The 22,821-nt window shown below is 39.6% G+C and overlaps 1 protein-coding gene across 1 annotated transcript in view; it reads left to right on the top strand.

Moving 5' to 3' along the window:
* Positions 1-922: 922 nt before the first annotated feature.
* The window catches only part of LOC126184623 (protein anon-73B1), a 32,206-nt gene continuing 10,307 nt past the window's right edge, over positions 923-22,821 (top strand). The window contains exon 1 of the mRNA XM_049927086.1: positions 923-1,244. Within this exon, the coding sequence (XP_049783043.1) occupies positions 1,116-1,244 (129 nt within the window). The 5' untranslated portion in view covers positions 923-1,115. The remainder of the gene's footprint in view (positions 1,245-22,821) is intronic.

The following is a 22,821-nucleotide window of genomic DNA, read 5'->3' as shown; positions in this document are numbered from 1 at the left end:
ATACAGTGAAAAGAGCTATGGTACAATCAAATAATAAATTACAATTATTCCACACTGCGAGTTACAAATTTGGTAGAACTGAAATGATTGGCTTAAAATAAGGACTAAATAATTCAAACGAGTACGTAAATCGCCAGTTACCAGGTAACAAAATTTGATTGTCAGCCTTCTCGTTGCATCTTCCCAAGCAGAAACTCCAAAATTACGTCGTGACCTCTTTCTGAAATTTGCAGACAAAACGTTGTCATCAATTTGTATTTCTCATTCATCTGTTGTTTATACGTTTATGTACTCACAGGCGCTTTTGCGTTTTCTTTTTTTTTTGTCATGTTACACCACAATAAACTCAGCACACGCTCCCAAGCAAAGAAGAAGATTCGTAGCAGACTGCTTACGCAATGAGGCAGCGTGTGGATACGAGAACGCCCGTGCGTACACACTTTCCTTCCGCAAGTTTTTGTGCATGCCCTTTTATTCCCATGCTTCTGCGATTTTGTACGAAGAAAGGGGCATCGTGTAGATATACGTTAAGTGTTTCATCCCCGTGGGTTAAGTTATCTTGAGTTTATACTCCCATAAAGAGTTATTCTGAATCGGTACAGTGTATTTTCCGTGCTATTCCAAGAACAGGACTTAACCGGCCGTTATATGTATTTGTTCTTATATGTTTGTATTTACACAAAATTATATCATTAACTGCTCCTATGAGCCAAAAGATGGGTATTAAATAAATAACAAATAAAAATGTGTGGTAAAATCTAAGAATGATGATGGTAAATTAGTGCCAGTGTCGTGCGTAAGCGGAGACTCTTCTGCCATGAAAACAGAATTCGTTCCTTAGTTTGTGCAAAGATGTAAAGAATACTGCCTCTTTGAGTTTACGCAGTACCTTCGACCAAAGCTACTAAGTGGTATGTCCTGTATCTAGTGTCTTTGAGTTGTTAGTAACTTGCCGATTGTGTTTGACAGAATTGACGCGTGTTTGTTTTTCTTTAAATCGGCAGTTGCAGTGTTAAGTTGCTCATCGTAGTACGGTGCGTTCCTAGAGTATTTCGCCAGTACAAATAACCCGTTGCGCATTACGTAAGTAGCGTAAACGAAGGAAACAGAGCGTCATGACAGAAGATATTGTAGATTCTGTGATTAGATATGGGCTATATTTCGGTGCAGTGTTTCAGTTAGTATGCATTGCTGCTGCTGTTATTATGCCTGACAGTACGGGGGATACAAATTCGGTATTGAAGGTAAGATCATAATGATAAGTTATGAAATTAATGATTTTTCGGGAGTAGGATCTCTTCATCGCCGAATAATCACAAACTTCTGTTCTCTTCTTGTCCGAACTGTTTATCGTCCACATTTCACTTCGACAGAGCGCTTCACTCCATACATATACGTTCAGAAAAGTCTTTGTAACTCTTAAATACGTACTAAATGTTAACATGTTTATCATTTCAGTATATCTTTTTCTGCCCATTGGCAGTCTGCATTTTATATCATATCTCCTTCGGCTATCATCAGTTATTTTGCTGCCCAAATAACAAAACACTCGCGCTACGTTTAGTGCACTGTTACTGTTATCCTCCTTTCAAGACGCTGACGTCGGGAATTGTGTAAAACACTCACTCCCTTCTCATCTATTGCTTCCCTTCAACTCTTGTAACTGCTGCAAGTCTTCTGTACACGTTTATAAATAGCCTTTCGCTCCTTTTATTTTAATCCTGCGACCTTTGTAATTTCACAAAGAGTATTCCAGTCAACATTGCCAAAAGCTTACTCTGTCTACGAATGCTATAAAATTAGGTTTGGCTGTCCTTAATGTATCACCTCACGTGTTCCTGCATTTATGAGGAATTCAAACTGATCTTCCCCAAGGTCAGTCTCTACTAGTTTTTTTTCCATTCTTCTGTAAAGAATTCATAGTTCTATAATATTCACATCTGTCAGCACCTTCATTGTTTGGAATTGGAATTATTATATTCTTCTTGAAGTTTGAAGGTATTTCACCTCCCTCATACATCCTGCACATCAGCTAGAATAGTATTGTCATGGCTGCTTCTCCCAGAGATATCAGTAGTTCTGTGGGAATATCATCTACTCCAGGGACCAGTTTCAACGTAGGTCTTTCAATGCTCTGTCCAATTTTTCTTGCAGTACCATATCTGTGGAAGGCTCTTCACTCCTACGTAATAGTTGCAACCTACATCAGCCTTAACGCCTGCTTAGTGTAGTCAAGTATTAGTCACCATCTAAAATTTTACTTTCCCCCCCCCCCCCCCTCCAAGGAGAAGAAAAAAAAATTCCTCCTGTCCTCAGGAAGTATCATATATCATACCAATCAGTTCTTTTAGTCAAGTTGTTTTCCCCCCTCTATTTCTATTGTGTACTTACTATTTGTCCAATCCACCCATATGCTCTTCGGTAGTTTTGTGCAGCACCTCATTTCAATTCTCCTTTTGTCTGAACTGTGTATTGTCCACATGTTAGTTTTATATGAACCTACACACCAGATAAATACTCCCAGAAGAGCCTTCCTAACATATTTAACGCGAAGAAAATATTTTTTTTCATTGAAATGATTTTCATGCTATTGTCGACAAGTAACAGAGTGTCGTTTACATAACGTTTGTAATAAACAATTTTATCCATAATGTTATCGTCAGAATTTAGAACTTTATGTCCCGTGAGGACATTGAGGAAATAGTAAAAAGTTCAACAACGCACATAATAAAATAGAATTTACCATGGAGTATGAAACTGACAATTGTTTACAGTTCCTGGACCTGAATATAAAAAAGCAGGGCAACAAACATGCGTTCTCCGTTTATAGAAAACAAACTACGACTGATGCCATGATCCGAATGATTCATGCCATCCGCAGGCTTATAAAGAAGCTGCTTTCCATAGTCTCGGCATAGGGCAGTCAATATACCTATGAGTGAAAAAGATAGGGAGACTGAAATTAATACCATTAAGAGAATAGCGATGAATAACGGTTACAGAAGAGATATGGTTAAAAAACTGTTACAGAAAAGTAATAAGCGCAAAAAGAATAAACCTGATGGAGAGAAAGTGAAAATTATCACGATGCCATACTACGGAAAAGTCTCACAAAAGATAGCAAATATTTTTAAGCCATACGATGTCAAAATAGCTTTTCAGACTAATAACCTAGTGAGGTATAACCTTAAGCATGATATTGGCGAGAAGAAAAATAAGTTTGGAAGATCGGGAGTTTATAAGATTCAGTGCAGAACTTGTGATGCAAAATATATAGGGCAGACAGGAAGATCATTCGCGATCCGGTATAAAGAACATAAAGATGCGTTCAGGTTAGGAAATTATGACAAATCAGCTGTTGCGAACCATATATATGAAACAGGCCATCCCCTTAATAGCATAGAAGACAACGTAGAAATATTGCATGTAGGAAAGAAAGGGAGGAAACTTGATTTACTAGAGGAATTCGAGATAGCTATCCATGAAAAGAAACAAATCAATATTCTAAATGCACAAGATAATTTTAAAGAAATGAGATTTTTTAGTGGGCTTTTAGAATTATTTTAGGGCAGGTATGCGATTTTAAACTTGTAGCATGTCACTGACGGAGTTGCAAGAGGCTAACGATGGCAGACCAATGCAATAAGGAAATCAGGCGCCCAATAGCATAGCGTTACCGTCAAGCACACGGCTGTAACCACGCCACAACACCTAGGCACGTCAGTCCAAAACAGCTCCCAAGCCGGCGCAGTGCGACAGCATATCTGGTAGCTATGGGACGGCCATTGACTTGTCAACAACTTCAATGTAAGACGAGGACCCACAGTCCAATATACTTTTAATTCTGTTTTACTCTATGGACTTCCCAACTATTTGTGATGGTATTTTGTCTTTTTAGTCCGTTTAATTTCATGACATAGACTTTACAACCTGGTGATAAGAGCATTGTCTCTTGAAACGCTTTGTTAAAATATATGTATAAGAATCGCGGTTGAATGCTAACAGTGGTAACCAATGAGTTTTCCTTTCACATCCTCACAACACTCACAGTTGTATATTTAAAGTATAATGAAACAAAACAATGTAATCTGCTCCATGAAAGTTATAGCCTGTGTGCTTTTGTTCAGTGTGTATGTGCAGTTCATTGAATCCCTTAAGTGAAGTAATAGACAAATTTATTCATATGTGTACCTCAAAAACAAGGATTTTATGAATTCAAAGTGTTTCTGTGTCCTGCGTTTAGAACAATCGTTAAATTTTCATTGTGTATTTATGTTGGAATTGTTGGAATATTTTTAATAGAACCAGTTGGAACTGTCATGTCACCTAAACTTTTTCTTTTTCTTCCCCAGGGCTAAAGCTGTATACCACCCACCCAAAAGAAAAAAATCTTGATTGTGGTGACCCTGATCTGTAGTGCAGCCCAAGGTCTAGATTAGGTTAGGTGACAGTTGGTTGAGAGTTGGAAAAGCCAACGAATCTGAAAGCAGGAAATCTGATTGTGATAAATTTGACTGGTAGCAAAGCCTACAGTTCACATCCATACCATGTTGAAGAATGCAAACTTGTACCTTTTTCGGTCTGAAAAGTGGTTTGATAGTCCTTTACGCTCTCTATCCTGTGCAAGCTCGACGTCTTCAAAAACACTACTGCAATCTTGATCCATTTCAATCTTCTTATTGTACTCCTATCTTGGACTTAGTGTACAGTTTTTGTCCTCCACACTTCCCTCCAGTACTAAATTGATGATTTCTGGATGTCTCAGAATGTGTCCTGTCAGCTGATGCCATCATTTAGTAAAGTTGTGCCGCAAATTTCTTTTCTCTCCAATTCTAGTCAGTATTTCATTAGTTCCCCAATCTACACAATCTAATCTTCAGCTTTCTTCTGTAGCATCCGATTTCAGGGGCTTCTTTTCTGTTCTCTTCTCTTTTTGTCTGAACTGCTTCTTGCTGGTGTATCAGTTCCATAATGTTTGTTTCAGAAGAGTTGTTCTGTTGAGAATGCCGTTTACATGTTCACTCACCAAATTTTACAAGAAGAATCACAATATTCTTGTAGATAAATTGGAGTTCGCCCGAAAATTCAAAAAAATCCAAGTACCCCATATTCACAACATGAATTAAGACACTGTCGACCTGCCATAAATATACAGCAGACAAAACATCACTATTACTATAGGATAAAATCGAAACAAAAAGTACTTACCAATAAAAGCCATGTTAGCTTGAGGACAACCAAAACTCAAGTGAACCAATACCACACGTCACTCGGCACGTCCACACCCATCACCATAGGGCACCATCAAATATGACATGACATCTAAAAACACAACCAATCCAAAAACACCACACCATAGTGGCATCTCACACCACAAAACCATTATGTCACGGGTTAAAGCAGACAGGTGGAATGGAATGCTTCTGTTTACCCAGAGCCACGAACAGGATTGCCCAAGGTTCAATATTAGCTCTACTATTGTTTCTCGTATATTTAAATTATCTTCTGCCTAGCGTACAACAAGCAGAGTTAGTTCTTTTTGCACATGGCAGTACTACTGCAATTAATAGAAGCCCACGCGTGAACCCCCCCCCCCCCCCCCCCCCCCCCACACACACACACACACAAGACACAGACAGAGAGAGAGAGAGAGAGAGAGAAGAAATAGTAAATAATGTCCTTAAAAGTATTGGTAAAAATGTCTTCTGCACATCTACGAGTAACACGTGGGGAAGAAATAATATATAGTTTGGACACACACACACACACACACACACACACACACACACACACACACACACACATTTTGGAACCCCTAAAACAACTTAATTCAGTCACATTTGCACTTGGAATCTTGCAAATTGTGGAGAGACAAATCAGTAAGTTGACTTATTTTGCACATTTTTATTCAGTAATATATGGAAAAATATACGGGAGTAACTCATCTTTAAAAAAGTAATTCTTCATTGCTTAAAATTGTGCAGTATGGATAATAAGTGGTGCTCACCCATGATCATCTTGTAGACATCTGTTTAAGGAGCATTATGACTACTGATTCACAGTATATTTATTCCTTCCTTCATGAAGTTTGTTGCAAATAATCCACTATAGTTCAAAAGGAACAATGATGTATGTGGTTACAGTACCAGGTAGAGAAAGACTTTCATTATTCCATGTCAAGTTTGTCTTTAGCACAAATAGGGGTGCACAATGCTGCAACAAAAAATTTTGATAACGTGTCTGGTGGCATAAAAGGTCTGCAGATAGCAAAGTAAAATTTGAACACAAACTAAAAGAGTTTCTCCTTGACAACCCTTCCTATTCTGTACTTTCTGTTACTGTAATGTGTGAAAGGTGGGTGGGCAGGAACTAGTAACTCACGTCTTTATATTAAAAAGTAGTTGGCAGGAATTTGTTGTTTGAACGTAAAAAGACTCCTTCCACATCATTATCATTTGTTATGCAAATGATCCAGGGAACATGAAACTAACAAACTGCAAAGCTACACTCAAGACAAATACCTTCAGAAAAAAACTACGTAACACTTAAATTATTTGATGTTAACAAACTTGTCTTCTTTAGGAAGGCTTCTCTTGCTGCTGCCAGTCTATATTTTGTATACTACCTTCATTGGCCATCATCAGTTATTTTACTTCCCAAATAGTCAAACCCATGTATTTCTTTTGGTGTCTTGTTTCCTTATCTAACGCCCTCAGCATCATTCCATTACTCATTTTATTTTTGCTGATGTTCATCTTATATCCTCTTTCCAGGACACTGTCCATTCCATTCGGCTGCTCTTCAAAGTCATTTGCTCTCTCTGACAGAAATACAATGTCACTGGCAAACCTCAAAGTTTTTGTTTCTTTTCCCTGATCTTTAATTCCTACTCCAGTTTTCTGTAGCTTCCTATACTGCTTACTCAGTATAGAGATTGAATATCATCAGGAATGGGCTAAAGCTGTCTCACTCCCTTCTTGACTACTGCTTGCCTTTAATCTCCTTTAACTTGACAAAACCAAAAGCTGTGAGTCTACTCATTTGCTTTGACCTGTGATTTATTCAATATGGCAGACACCCTGTTTTAGGCATACACAATATGGTGACCATTACGGCACTCATGACATCCTTGAACAGTGATAAATAACACATGAAATATTTAACTCCAGCAATAGAATGAAACTAATGGGACAACCACGGAAAGTAGGGGTTTTTGGACTGGGGCAAACTAAATGTATTATAATTAGACCACTCAAATCCAAAGGTATTGTAAATTTCACTGGGCACATAGGGAGCTAAAACAAAGCCCGCAGTACCTAAAACCAACATTCAGATCATAAAATCAATGATCGAAGCCTTTGCTTACCATGTCTGTCTAAAACAGTCCATAGTACAACAAACCAAAACCCACTCATATAGCTAATAAGACACATAACATAACCAATAATGGTGAGCCAATAGCTGTCATACCTACCAACACAGTTACCAAATGTTAACAAGAAAAATGCTGAAATTCATGAAAACTTGCATCATCACCAATTTTGATGTACAAAAATAATTATAAACAAGACACACATACTGCATATATTACAATAAAAAAACGAATTACAAAACATACTTATGACCTAAAGCTGCCATCACATAAATCTAGGCTGCTGCCCACCTCCCCCCCCCCCCCCCCCCCCCGTCCCTTTTTACACACACACACACACACACACACACACACACACACACACACACACAAAAAAATCTTTTCCCATTACAACAAGCAATGATCTACTCATCATAGGCCCTATCCATGAGTACCAGAAAAAGAGAATTTCAAATACAAATGGTGTCCATCAGTCACATTATGCAAAATCAAAATCACTCACTGACACAAACGCTTCCAGTAACAACCTGACACTCAGCTCACAATGTCAAATGACTCACTAACATAACTAGGAAACAACTTCAAAACATAAATGTTGAACACAAGAGTCCAACAAATACAACAGCACACAATCTATGAACATGAGCTGACTCGAAAACACCCCACTACCATGTTGTCTCACAACACGGTTACATCACAGGTCAGAGAGAATGGCTGGAATTGCAACTTATTGGATGAAAATTTATCTCTTACAACTGCAATCAGTTTTTTACAATTTGTAGATAACCTTCGGTTTCCTGTATTTTGTCTCTGGTACTTCATCACCTCTATTTGATTTTCTGTTTATAATCCTGTACGCACCTTGCCAGAAGTCCTGTTCATCCTGCCATGAGACTGCAGTAATTCCCACAATACTTAAATTCCACATATCCATTTCCTTTTTTAAATTTTCTGGTCTACCTACCTGTTAAGGGGCCGCAAGTGTGTTTATGGTGTCGGCAGCTCTTGTGTTGTGTGTGAATGTTGGCAATCCATTGATGTTGGCCGTAGCCAATTGAGTGATCTAATGATTTCTTTTGGCAGAAGATTCTGACATATCTTCTGTCCAATACAATCAGATGACCTGTAAAATATGTTAAAATAATAATAAATACAGTACATTATGTTATACTGATTACTTTTTTTTATATTGATAGGGGCAGAATACTTTTTACTAATCTGGTTACACACTGGACTCGCATTCGGGAGGACGACGGTTCAATCCCGTCTCCAGCCATCCTGATTTTGGTTTTCCATGATTTCCCATAAATCGTTTCAGGCAAATGCCGGGATGGTTCCTTTGAAAGGGCACGGCCAATTTCCTTCCCCATCCTTCCCTAACCCGAGCTTGCGCTCCGTCTCTAATGACCTCGTTGTCGACGGGACGTTAAAACAACAACACTAACCTAACTAATCTGGTTACTATGAATTTTAAGGTTTCTTACTGATTTTTGTATTTCCTTTGTGCCAAGTAAGACTGACCTGTAACAAACCCTTAAGCCTAGGATCCACTGGAATGTGACAATTTGGTTGTGACTTAGGGAAGCACAAAAATAAGATTGCCATAATAGATTGATGTTCAGTGTAGCGTGAGATGTGTGTTCATCATTGCAGTAGGGTAACCTTCTTATATGTCTTTCTGATTTTACCAATAATTCCATCAACATGTTTAAATTCAAACCTTAGTTAACAAAATAACAGCTATCTTTATTTAGGAAATAATAAACGAGAATCTCATTTGCTAGCTGCATCTCACTCAAGATTCTTCATGTTAATTTCTCATGATTCATTGTGTGAACTGTTACCAACAACAGTGTGCAACAGAAAAGCCCTTGATGCCATTAGTGTTCTTATACAATTAAGGGATCTAACAATCAGAGCTTCAACCAGTAGCATAATAATTTATTTGTCCAATGCTCATTTTATTAGATTTCTCAGTTTAATACAAGGAAAAACGTGTCATATTTATAGACACACAAATGTAAATGCATGTTTGTGATGAGGTAGGACAGGCAGTCTGCCATGGCCTTGGTGAATGAACCATCCCAACATTTATCTGAAGTGATTTAGGAAAACCTAAATCAGTGGCCAGATGGAGCATGAGGTCCCTGGAGGCCATTGTCTTGTATACTTCGAAATACTTAAGTCAGTGAAGAATAATTATATCTCCATACACACTGAACACACTTGCAGATGTTGGGAAAATGACCATGCCGTACCTCTGTTAAATCTCCACATCTTCCCTTCTGATTATCTGAATAACTGGGTCAACATCCCCTCAGGGTGGGTGAGATGTGCAACTGTTAGATGGTGAAGATCTGGGGTCATTGTTTTGTAAAAACAGCATAGAATGTGACACGGGTGTTTTAATTATTACTTTATTTATGCATTATTTTTTATTTAGCCCTACTCTGAGTTCTCTAAGTGATCTTTGAATAGTATGTATTATTTGACTGCATTTTAACATAAATGTATGTTAGTCACTCTTTCATCTCATTGAGAAAATTACTAAGTTTTAGACCATCATAGAAAATACTTTTTAGAGTTTTCATTTGTTTTTCCTTGTTAAATATGATTACAAACTGGCCTTTATTCTCTGATCATGTATATAACAAATTGATGCACATATTATGTTTCTCTTCATGTATTAGTGAGGTTCAGTAAGGATACCCACACTATTTTTAACTATTACTGTTATGGCCCAATTTTATAGTTACAAAATTATGTTTGTTACATACATCTGATCCTCAGAAAAAATTGCTATGTATAATAATTTAATATACATAGTAGTAGTATATCACCATAAGGCGCAATAGCTGTTACACACTGATTAGTGGACTTCTAAGGGCATGACATTTTCTTTGCTTGTGTCTTTGCTTCTTCCTTGTCAATAAATATTCATCTGTAAGAACTGTGTTTTTTGTGTATTGTGACAACGGCTTTTCATCTTTAAGCTGAAGTTCATGCTATATGTTGTTATGTTCATTGTCAATTTAATGCATACTGCCCAATTGTAAACATTCCTTGTCTCCTCAGCTAGAAGTTCCCAAGTTCTACCAAAGACGTTAATGTTGCTAATTAAGTTTGTATGACAGCCACAAGTTGTGATGAATACTCTTTGCCTGAAGTCACTCAGTTTAACAAGAACAGTCTCAGAAACTGTGGAATTTACAGTTCAAAGTAGTTGACTGATTTCATTGCCAATGTCATATTAATCAGCCAACTACTTCGAGCTGTAAATTCCACTTTATGACAATACACTTGTTAAATTGAGTGAAATCAGTCAATAAAGAATATTAATTGTGACTTGTGGCTGTTCTACATACGATTTCAAGAGCAACTGTTCTCCCTGTAAGAAATGCCTATTTTTGTATAATTTTGCTCTCACCAACAAATATCTCCATGCCACACATTGCCAAAAAAAAAAAAAAAAAGTAGGGTGATAGTAGCATACCTTTTGCACCCTAATTTCTAGGCATGACTGAACCATTCATTTCCTTACATATCTTGGACTTTGCCATGGTGGGATGGCTTGTGTACCTCAATGATAGCTATAAGATAGGAGCAACTGCAACAGAGTAGTAGCTGCTGAGAGGACAGACAAATGTGTGATCCCTGATGAGGTAGTGGCCTTATCAGTAGCTTCAGAGCCAACAGTTTGGCTGATAGACTGATCTGGCTGTATAAATTCAACCAACATGGCCTAGCTGTGCTGGTACTGTGAACAGCTGAAAGCAAGGGGAAAATATAGCTGGAATCTTTCCTGGAGACATGTGGCATTGCTGTATGGTTAAATCCTCTTCGGTAAAATATTCTGGATGTAAAATAGTTCCCTGTTCGGATCTCTGGCAAGGGACTACTCGGAAGGATGTCATCAGGACAAGCAAAACTGACATTCTATGGGATGGAGTGTGGAATGTTGTCTTAACCAGACAATCAGTGTGCAAAATATAAAAAAGGAAATGGATATTTTGAAGTAGGGTAAAATAGGGATTAGTGAAGGTGGATGGCAGGATGAACAGGACTTGTGGTCAGGTGAGTACTGGCTGGCCAATTGTTTAACTGCTCATACAGAAATGGAACATTCATGTGACAGAGAGGGACTTAAGTCGTTGATATAACAATATGTTAAACAGAGTTCACTGAAAAATCCATTTGAAAGTGCTGTCTTGGTGAGGACTGGTATCAGGTCTTTACGAAATTAAATCTCTGTCTTTCTTTGAAGAAAGCTGAAGACCTTCAGAAGTTCACAAAGAATGGTACATCAATTTGTACTTTATACATTCATTCAGTGAACTGAATGATTTGCACTAAATATGCGAGCTAAAAGATAACGGGAAAACATGCTTTGTCTAAAATTCTGATGAGCCTGGGTTTGGCAGTAACCTAACTACATTAAGAGGTCAAGCCAGTGAATGGCATGGATCAGGTTGGGAATCGACAACTGTTTTGGTCTGCATTGCTGCAGATGACACTTATTTGGCACCATTGATCATATACAAGAGAGGTGCAATTCAAAGTTTGTGGACTTTGAGTAATAACTAACCAGGGACACTTCATACTGCTTCTACAAATTAGTAAAAGGAGGAGCCTAAGTTTTATCAGTAGTTCACTACATCTTTTATCTTTCACATTCAGAAATATCATATAAATCACCCATTATCCAGTAAGTATCGTTTAGATATTTGATGGGAATGATAGCCATGTCAGTCTATATTTAATGTAAATGGCTGTATAAAGTAATATTCATTTAGTGTGCTTGCTGAGTCATTACCTGACATACTACAACCTTCTGACAAATTTATGTTTGGCCCTGTTAAAACCGAAAAGAAAAAAAAAACTTAGACACACATTTTTGTGTTTGTGTACTGACAAGGAGTATGTTAAGTACCACCTCATTTTTAATGTTATTTGATAAATTCCTTTCAAAAATTGCTTATTTTGGAATTTTTATTACATGTTGGTTGGGGAATTGTAAAAACTGGTATCAGTCAGGAAAAGAACAGTGTTGGTTTACAGTTACCTCTACTGGCAAATTCATACCCAGTCCACACTTTGAGATTGCAGTTTTTATTTATGAGGTAAATTCGAACACATGGAGTAAATATAAACTTACTATGATGTCAGACTCAATGGATTAATGAATCCAAGAGCAGAGTTCATATTTCAAACCTCTTATACATTAAAATTGCAAAAATACTCATTTAAATTTAGAAAATTATTAATTACTTGAAATCGTTTCCAGTTACCCCACCTGACCCTATCTGAGCTATCTTGGTCCTGAAGCTACCAGCCAATACACACAATTTTTTTTTGATTTTTGTGTAATTCTTGATTAGCAAGTTGGTTACATTCAGATGTACAGTTTGTGATCATTAAACTATGTGCGAGTAGAAACTTCATTACAAATTAAAACTGTGTGCTGTACCACAACTTGAACCCAGGATCTTTGCCCTTCATGGGCTCAAGTGCAACTCGCATTCCATCCTCACAACTTTACTTCTGCAAGTACCTCAACACCTACCTTCAAAACTTCACAGAAGTTCTCCTGCAAAACTTACAGGACTAGCACTAGTGGAATAAAGGCTTTTGTAGAGACATGTTTTATCCAGAACATGACATTGATTCCAGACTAAACTTTCACTTTGCAGAGGAATGAGCACTGATTAGAGTGCCGGTCCGGCATACTGTTTTAATCAGCAAGGAAGTTTCAAATCGCCATATACTCTGCTGCAAAGTGGAAATTCATTCTGGAAATAATTCCTTCTGTGGCTGTGCCAGGTCTCTGCAATATCCTTCCTTCCAGGAGTACTAGTCCTCCAAGTTTCGCTAAAGTCCTGTGAAGTTTGGAAGGTAGGAGATGAGGTACTGGTGAAAGTAAAACTGTGAGGATAGGTAGCGAGTTGTGCTTGGGTTGCTCAATCAATGGAGTGCTTGCTTGCGAAAGGTAATAGTCTTGAATTAGTCCTGGTCTGGCACACAGTTCCAATCTTCCAGAAAGTTTCATGTCAGTGCACACTTGGGTGGAGAATGAAAATTCATTCATGTGCAAGTTTCCTTAGATTTCAAATGTTTCCACTGTGGCCTATGCTGGTAGAGCACACCCATCAACGATGACAGTCCATTCCTGAGAAAAGAGTATTTAGTTAGCATTTCAGCTACCTTCGGTACTGTTTGAGATAAATGATTTGCATGCTGACATCCTGTTTCACGCTGGTTAATTCCTCCTTCAGAATCAACACACATCTTGTGCCAGCTATACTCAGTACATACTCAACAGACATGTAAACAGAACACTTACTCTTTGAACAGAACAGTAGTATTATATAGGACAGCTGCCAACAGCAAAAGTGAAAAATAGCTTTACAATTAGCTCTCGAAGTCTCTGTCAGCAGTGTCATATGGTTTCTATTTTTCAGTTAAGTTTTATAATTTTTCATTATTATTGCTGAGGAATTTTCACTAAATTACTTGTGTTCTTGGATATAAATTATGAAATATAAATGTGAGGTCCAACAACTGAAGTTAACATTTATAGCCTATCAGTACTACAGAAAATAATTGTACAGATGTCCTGGAATAGCACCTAACTTTATTATTTCTCTTTTTATCTTCTTGAGTACATAGGTACAAAGAGATATTCAATAGGACTTCAGAAAATAAGCTTCACATTATTATTGCAGGCTAAGTAAACTTTCTTGAATGCTGCACTATGCTTTCAAGAGAGACACAAGACACTATTTTTAAACATAACAACTGGGTGGCTGCTTAAAGTTTAACGGTGTAGTAATTTGTGATACTCTTTCAGGTCTCCAGCTGTAACATATTGTCATCTGGACACAATATTTCGGCAGTCCATCTGGCCGCCATCTTCAGGCGAGAAGGCTGTCGCACTAACTAGCCGGAACTGAAATCAAACATGCCACAGCAGCTCCTTTATACACCAACTGTAGTTCCACTGCATGTGTGCAGACGTAACTACCCCCTAGTGCAAGACACAACAGTGCAATGGTGGCGAAAGCGATTCATCAATATCGAACACTATTGACAGCTTTTGATGACTGAAACAAAGATAGTTGTTTCTTAATGTCAAACAAAACAGGGTCCTAACTCTTACTTAAAGGATACCCCTTATCTCTGTTTATAATATTGACAGATCTGACAGTGTTCTTAAAAAACTTCAACCTGGTGCTGCAGTCCTGCAGAGATTGTACGGTGTGCCTAAGGTACACAAGCAAGAAGTTCCTCTTTGGCCTATTGTTAGCAATTTGGGCACTTCTACTTATAACTTAGCCAAGTATTAAGCGTCCATTCACAGTCCCCATGTTGGAAAATGCGAACGCCATATTTCCAATTCTGTGGTTTTTATTCAGCATTTGAGGTCTTTTTGTCCCACTCTTATAGACTTGCTCATTAGTTTTGATGTTGTGTCTCTGTTTACCAGAGTTCGTCTTGAAGATTCTTTGCAGTTAATTGGTGAAAAATTGGATGAAGAAACAACTAAGCTTTGTCACCATGTGTTGATGTCGACATACTTTTTATTTAATGACAAATACTTCGAACAAACTGACGAAGTGGCTATGGCGAGTCCGTTACCCACCATAGTCGCCAATTTGTTTATGGAAGATTTTGAGGACGTGGCACTGAAAACGGCGTTCTTAAAACCAACTTGTTTCTGGAGTACATTGACGATACGTTTATGGTATGACCACATGGGAGGGATGGCTTTGATCATTTCCTAGATCATTTTAATTGTCTTCATCCCAGAATTAAGTTCATGATGGAAGTTGAAAAGCATGGAAAACTTCCATTTTGACATGTCTTCGTGTACAAGAGGGATTATGGGACATTAGCACATAGTGTTTATCGTAAGCCCAGGTAGATGGACTGATATCTTCATGCATCAAGTTGTCATCCATCATACCAACGCAATGGGGCCCCACATACATTGGTAAACAGAGCTTACACCATCTCAGATGCAGATAGTCTGACACAAGAACTGGATCATCTAAAAGCTGTCTTCAAGCACAATGGCTATACTGACAGTCAGATCCGTCATGCTCTACAGATTGGACCTTCGTGGGAACCAACAGAAGACACAAGCAAATTTGTGGCATTCCTAACTTTTGCAGCAAGCATATCTTCAAAAATAGGAAGATATTTAAAGCAATTTGATATTACATGTATTCTGTCAGCCAGCTAACACCAGAACTGTGGTGGGCTCAGTGAAGGATGATTTGGGTTTGAGAAAGCCCAGGATCTACAAGATTTCCTGCCATTGCGGGAAAGCCTATATTGGACAAATGATTCGTACAGTCCAGGATCTCTGCATGGAGCATTATCACCACACATGTTTATTTCAGCCAGAGAAATCTGTAGTGATGGAACATTGTCTTACTGAAGGACATGAGATGATGTACAATGAGACACACGTGGTTGCCCCTGTGTCGCAGTATTGGAACTGTGTAGTGAAAGAAGCCATTGAAATCCAGCTATCTGACAGTATTATAAACAGAGATAAGGGGTATCCTTCAAGTAAGAGTTGGGACCGTGTTTTGTTTGACAGTAAGAAACAACTGTCTTTGTTTCAGTCATCAAAAGCTGTCAATAGTGTTTGATATCGATTTATTGTTTCCGCGAGCTTTCACCATTAGTGCGCTGTTGTGCCTTGCGCTAGAGGGCAGTTATGTTTGCGCAAGTATGTTGGACTCATAGTCGGTGTATGAAGAAGCTGCTGCGGCATGTTTGATTTCAGTTCCGGCGAGTTAGTGCAATGGCCTTCTCACCTGAAGATGGTGGCCAGGTGGACTGCCGAAATAGTGTGTCTGGATGACAATATGTTCCCGCTGGAGTCCTGACAAATCACATAATCACTGGTTCTTTGTAAACAATGATTGGAAATGCTCTACTAATTGTTCAATTCCTCTAGAATAGAAATCCATTTCTTGGTCATGGAGCCAATCAAGAACTGCTGTATGAATTCATTGTTGGAAAATTGTCCTAAATGGTAGATGACCCTCCTTCCTGATGAGCGTCGCCCACATCTGTGTAGCCTCAGTTAAATAGAGGTAGTTGGTACTATTTCACTATGGCTGGACATGACATTGCATTTGATCCATATATTGCCAGAATTTCACATCCAGCCTGTGTACAGTTTAGGTTTCTGCCCATAAGAATTTTACAGTCCCAAGTACTTCACCTCTGGAGGATATTTCCAGTTGCTATGCCATTCAGCTCCATGTTGTGATGCAGCAGTTATCCATGCCACAGCAGAACTGTCTCTGCAATAAACCTAGAACATGTACTCACGTCTTACAATGTGCTACGCTTCTTGTGAAATGATCTTTATTGTGGGATGATGTTGATGTGTAAGTTACTTTCGTAAGTCCTTATGTGTACCAAGTCAAATTATGCATGAAATTACGTTACAGGGATAAAAGGTTATCTACAACTTGTAAAAAGACCAAACTGCAATTATTAGAGTTGAATGGTCTGAAAGGAAAGCAGTAATTACGAAGGGAGTGACGCAGACTTGTATCCTTTCCATAGTGTTATTCAATCTGTATATTGAACGAGCTGTAAAGGAAACCAAAAAGAAATTTGGAAAAAGGAATTAAACTGTGAGGTTTGTTGAAGATGGCCTAATTCAATCAGAGTTGCCAAAATATTTATAAGATCAGTGAAATGGACTTGGAGATTCTTGAAAAGAGATTGAGATGAACATTTGTGAGACGGAAAGCATGAGGACCCTTGTCAAAAATTTTGCGTTCTGAGTTACTGAGATTACTATGTTCAGCATTAAACCAATTAAGTTAGCCCCAAACTGAGAGAAATTAGTGAAACCTGTGCTGTTTCCATTTAGGAAAATATTGGTATTGTTATTCTATGTTGTGGTCAGCTGCAAACTAGCAACATCTGTAGGCATTTATAACTGTAATACAAAAAGTGAGCCTCTGTCTTGTTTGGAATTAGTGTATTCACAAAATGTTCTTTTATACAAAACTACTCTGAGCTCCTTAAAATACCTCTAAAAACTAGAAAATGCTATTTTGTGAAGCATTGCATACACATCTGTGAGATTTTGAAAAAGGATCCCCTTGTTGAGCCAATGTTACTTTCCAATTATGACAAGAGGTCAGTTTTCAGGAGACCGACAAATGTAAATGGAATGAGGCTAACAATTCAAAGACCCTCCCAGCCGCACCTCATGGTTTCACGTACAGAAGATGGTCAGTCCTTTGCTACGGTTAATCAGTTTAGTATTCAGAAGGGTGTTGCTGCAGTTGCCAGTCTTGTGAAATCTTGCTATCGTTTATGCAGTGGTACTTTGCTTTTGGAAGCTGATTGTGATTCTCAAGCACAACAACTGCTTGCAGCTTCAGTCCTCCGCGGCTATCCTGTTCATGTTGTGGCCCATTGAATGCTGAAATCTTTCATGATGTTATTTACACTATGCTGCTCGATGGTCTAACCGAGGGAGAAATACAAACCTGCCTCTCTGATCAGGGTGTCACTGCAGTCCATTGGGTGATGAAAAAGGTTGATGCATCCTGTGAGTACCCACATGCATTCTTTTTTTCTCATGTTCGATAGAGTAGTGCTTCCATCAAAGATCAAAGCAAGCTATGAAGTCATCACAGTCTGGCTGTAAATGGTGAACCCAATGTGCTGCTACCAATGTCACTGCTACAACCACACTCGAATGTCTTGTTGAAACCCAGCCAAATGTGTTACTTGTGGTAGAAATGCTCAAGGGCTTCCTCCATCTCCCTGTTATATAAATTGAAATGGCAACTGTGCATCCTCCTCTAGAGAATGTCCTGTGCATCTTGATGAGTGGTCCATCCAGATCTGTGGGAAAGAAAAAGTGCCCTACCCTGTCACTCGCAAGCTGTTGGTTAGTCACAAGCCCTGCATTTTACCATCTGGCACTTACAGAACCAGTTTTGCTACATCTCGCTTCACAAAGGACATGGCCATGCACGCTCGCGACCTCAAATTCAGCACCGTGGCTGTAAAATTGCCCAGTGTCATGGTAGCATCCCCTTCTCCTTCTCCACCAGCTGTGCAACAAGCCACCAAATTATCGCCTCTCACTGCAAAATTATCTGCTACACAACCAGCATGTCAGACAGGATGGAAAAAATACTCTTGCAAAGACTTTTTACTTTCCTCCAGGCAACAAACATCTGAATCTTCATCTGCCAACCACAAAGGCTCCAAGAAATCAAACAAAGGCAAACGGTCTTCTTCTTCACTGACTCTGAGATCCTCTTGAACAGTGTTGCTGTGTTATACCGTTACCCAGCCAACAGCTGTGTCAACGGGCCAACCATTTTTCTGCTCTCATATCTGCAGATTGATGGAGAGAGAATGCCAACGTCTGTGTAGATCTCATGGAGCTGGATCCTTCGGGCTCTGTGCCTTGTAGCACAGTCTTCGAAGGCTGACATTTGGCAGCTGCTGAGGTGACACCCCTTCATTTTTTCCCTCCTCCCCTTTCCTTGTCATGACTGTACTCCAGTGGAAGGTTCACGGCATTACATCCAATGGCTGCTCTTTGAATTGAAGGACCCACGTGTTCTCTGCCTCTAGGAAACAAAATTGTGTCCTTACAACTGCTTTGACTTCTCGCATGTCTTTCCGGTCCATTTTGACCTTCCCTCTGAGAACGTCATTCCATCTCATGGGGGAGTCATGCTACTCATCCAGGAGGCTTTACTCCCCTCTGGCAACCTTCAATGAACAACATTTCACCAGTTGTGATGACCACGTAGAATACCTTGCAAACATTATCCTTAATGCTGCACAGTGTTCCATCACTTGCATTTCCGAGGCCCTTGGTGGACTGAGGTGTGCAGCAACGCAATTCGTGCACGAAGACGTGCTTTCCGTGTTTTTAACTGTCATCTTGTGATGGTGGACTGCATTTGTTATAAACAGTTGCATGGACAATGTCATCGCATTCTTTGGGATAGCAAAAAGCTAGCTGGATTTCATTTATTAGTTCTTTGAACAGTTGCACTTCCTCTTCTGTTGTGTTGGCCAGCCTCAAACGGCTCTCTGGGACCAATGTCCATTCTCCATTTTCCAGCCTGACCATAGCAGATGATGTCATATTGGACCTTATTGCTGTCTTCAACACCTTGAGCCACTATTTTGCGGAGATTTCGAGCTTCACCCACTATCACCCTGCCTTCCTCCATCGAAAACAACTGGAGGCGGCTCAGGCGATACCCTTCTCCTCTCAGAATCGTGAATGTTACAATGCCACCTTTACTATGCGGAAACTAGATCATGCTCTCACTTCCTTCCAATCTTCCGCCCAAGGCTCGGACGATATTCACATTCAGATATTGCAACACCTTTCTCTTGCGGGCAAGCACTTTCTCCTTCATATGTACAGTTGCATCTGGGCAGACGGCACATTTCCCAGACACTGGTGTGAAGCCACTGTCATATCCTACCTAAGCCCAGTAAGGGAAAACGGCTTCCTTCTAGCTACCACCCCATTTCTCTCACCAGCTGTGTTTGCAATGTGATGGAACATACGATTAATGCCAGGCTGCTATGGTGGCTCAAGTCTCGCAATCTACTAACCACTGCACAGTGTAGATTTCTAGCACGCCGTTCTGCGGTTGACTATCTCATCACTTTGTTCTCCCATGTAATGAATGGTTTTATGTGGAAATACCAGATTGTGGCTGTGTTTTTGATTCTGAGAAAGCCTACACCACCTGCTAGAGGACTAGTATCATCTGTACTCTCCACGCGTGGGGCTTCTGAGGCCACCTGCTCCTTTCCTTTAGGAATTTTTAACTGTCTTGTTGGACACCTTTATCCAGAAAAAGGTTTGCCTGGCATATCCAGCTACCTTTTCATTGACGATTTTGCGATCTATTGCTATTGGACTTGTCTCCTTGAGCGGCGCCTTCAACGATATCTCGATCGTTACTCGCGGAGTGTCAACAATGGCTTTCAATTTTCCACTGACAAAACCGTTTGTACAGATTTCTGGTGGTGCAGTGGGTTTCTTCCACAGTCTTCACATCTTGGGCCTGTTGCTCTTCCGTTCGTTGAAATTGTGAAATTCCTGGGGCTCATGCTCAATAGGAAACTTTCTTGGTCCTCCCAAGTGTCTTACCTGGCCGCCCGCTGTACCCAGTCCATCAGTGTCCTGTGTGTTCTCAGTGGTACTTCCTGGGGAATGGATCGAACTACCCTCCTCCGTTTGTACTGGTCCCTTGTTTGTTTGAAACTAGACTATGGATGTTTTGTTGTGCATCTGCGCATCTGTTCATCTTACACTGTCTAAATACAGTCCACCATCGTGGTATCCGTTCGGCCACTGGTGCCTTTTACACTAGCCCGGTTGAGAGTATGTATGCAGAAGCTGCCAAACTATCGCTGTTGTACCGATGTAATGTTCTACTCAGCATGCCCAGCAACCCACCCTGTGCCGCCTCCTTTGATGACTCCCATGACCTCCAGTATGGGACGCGCATCCCTCTCCTGTTACCTCCTGGAGTTTGCTTTTGGCTATTGCTCCAGCAGCTTAAATTCATGCTACTTGCTACTTTCCCATTGGGTGTGGACCTTTCACCACCTTGGCTTCATGCAGCGATCCCTGATCGCCTGAGACTTGATTCGCTTCCTAAGGACACTCCAGACTCACTCTATTGCTGTAAGTTTCTCGACCTTTGCACTGAACTTCACAACAGTACCTTTGTGTATACTGATGGCTCTTAGACTGACCGTGATGTTGGACGTGCATTCATCATTGGCACTGACCATTTTCGGTATCAGCTTCCAGAACACTGCTTAGTATTTACAGCGGAGCTCTTAATCATGTATCAGGCCACACAGTACATCTGGCGATACAGGCTTTTCAATTGTCATTTGCTCTGACTCTGTCAGAGCCTCTGTGTGAGGTATACAGTCCATCCCTTAGTGCAACAGGTTCAAGAAAGCTTTCACTTACTCACTCTTGATGGTGCCACTGTGATGTTTGTGTGGGTCCCTGGTGACATTGGTCTGATGGGAAATGAAGCTGCTGACACTGTTGCCAAGGCTGCAATCCTCCTACCTTGGCCTGCTAGTTCTTCCATTCCTTCCGATTATCTCTGTGTGTGGTGTCCCTTTGGCATCACCATTGGTCTTCCCCCTCATGGGAACAAGCTCTTGGGAATTAAGCCTCTCTCAGTGCCTTGGCCACCCTCCTCACAGCCCCCTCACCATGAGATCGTTTTAGCTGGGCTGCATATTGGGCACTGTTATTTCATCCATTGCTATCTGTTTAGTGGTTATCTCCAACCACTTTGTGCTCATTGTCATCAGCCTTTGACAGTTCCGCCATTTCCTGACTGAATGCCCTTTTTTAATCACTTACTTTGTAATTCATGTTTGCCATCGGCCTTTCAGTGTGGGTTGTCGACCACATTTTACTTTGTATTCTTCCTAGCAATATGGCGAAGGACATTTAATCTTAAGTACAGGTCCTCCGTTGTCATTCTGGCATATTTTATGAACCTTTCTCGAAGAGAAAGTCTCAGTTTTTAAGCTATCTTTCCTTCCATGGATTGGGCATAATATGTAGTTGCTTTTAACTCCTTTTTTGTCTTAGTGTTCTATAGTTATTACCTTAGTTGTTTTTGCATCCTAAAACAAAACAAAACAAACAGTAGACCAACATCAACACCTTCAACAATATTATTAACTCAGATTAGAGTGAAACAACTTTCAAATTTATACAAGCGTGTACAGAATGAAGTAAATTATTATAGTGCACACAAAAAATGAAAATCGATATTTTAGACATTATAAAATGGTTTTGCTTGTACTGAAAATTGTACTTCTCCAATAAGAGGTCCCTTTTTGCTTTGCCTCACATTTACTAAAGTAGAAAAAAAGGGTAATGGACTATAGTAGAGAGTGAATCGGTTGATGCTGGAGGAATTAAATTAGGAACTGAGACACTAAAAGTAGCAGATCAGTTTTGTTATTTGAGCAGCAAAATAAGTGATGATGGCTGAAGTAGAGAAGATATAAAGTGGTGCAGACTGGCAGTAGCAAGAAAAGTTTTTCTGAAGAAGAAACATTTGTTGGTGTCAAATATAAATTAAAATGTTGAGATGTATTTTCTGAAAGTATTTGTCTGAAGGTTGTTGGTTTATACAAAATATGTGAAGGACCACCACATGAAATTCATTCCCTGTCAGATGAAGATTGTTAGCTTGGTACAAGACTATTTCCTGTCAGGTGGATCAGACTACATTGTACCAATTGAATACTGTTGTTTCATCCACACTGTGGTCATGTACACAGTCAAATAGAATACAACTGCTGAGCACTGCATCAGCTTCATGAATTTTAGTGAAAATATTAGTAAACACTCTTGAATGTGGTCCACC

Source organism: Schistocerca cancellata, chromosome 4 (assembly GCF_023864275.1).
Source record: "Schistocerca cancellata isolate TAMUIC-IGC-003103 chromosome 4, iqSchCanc2.1, whole genome shotgun sequence".
Classification (NCBI taxonomy): Eukaryota; Metazoa; Arthropoda; class Insecta; order Orthoptera; family Acrididae; genus Schistocerca; species Schistocerca cancellata.
The sequence above is the reverse complement of the archived record's forward strand: the minus strand, read 5'-3'. Positions and strand labels throughout refer to the sequence as shown.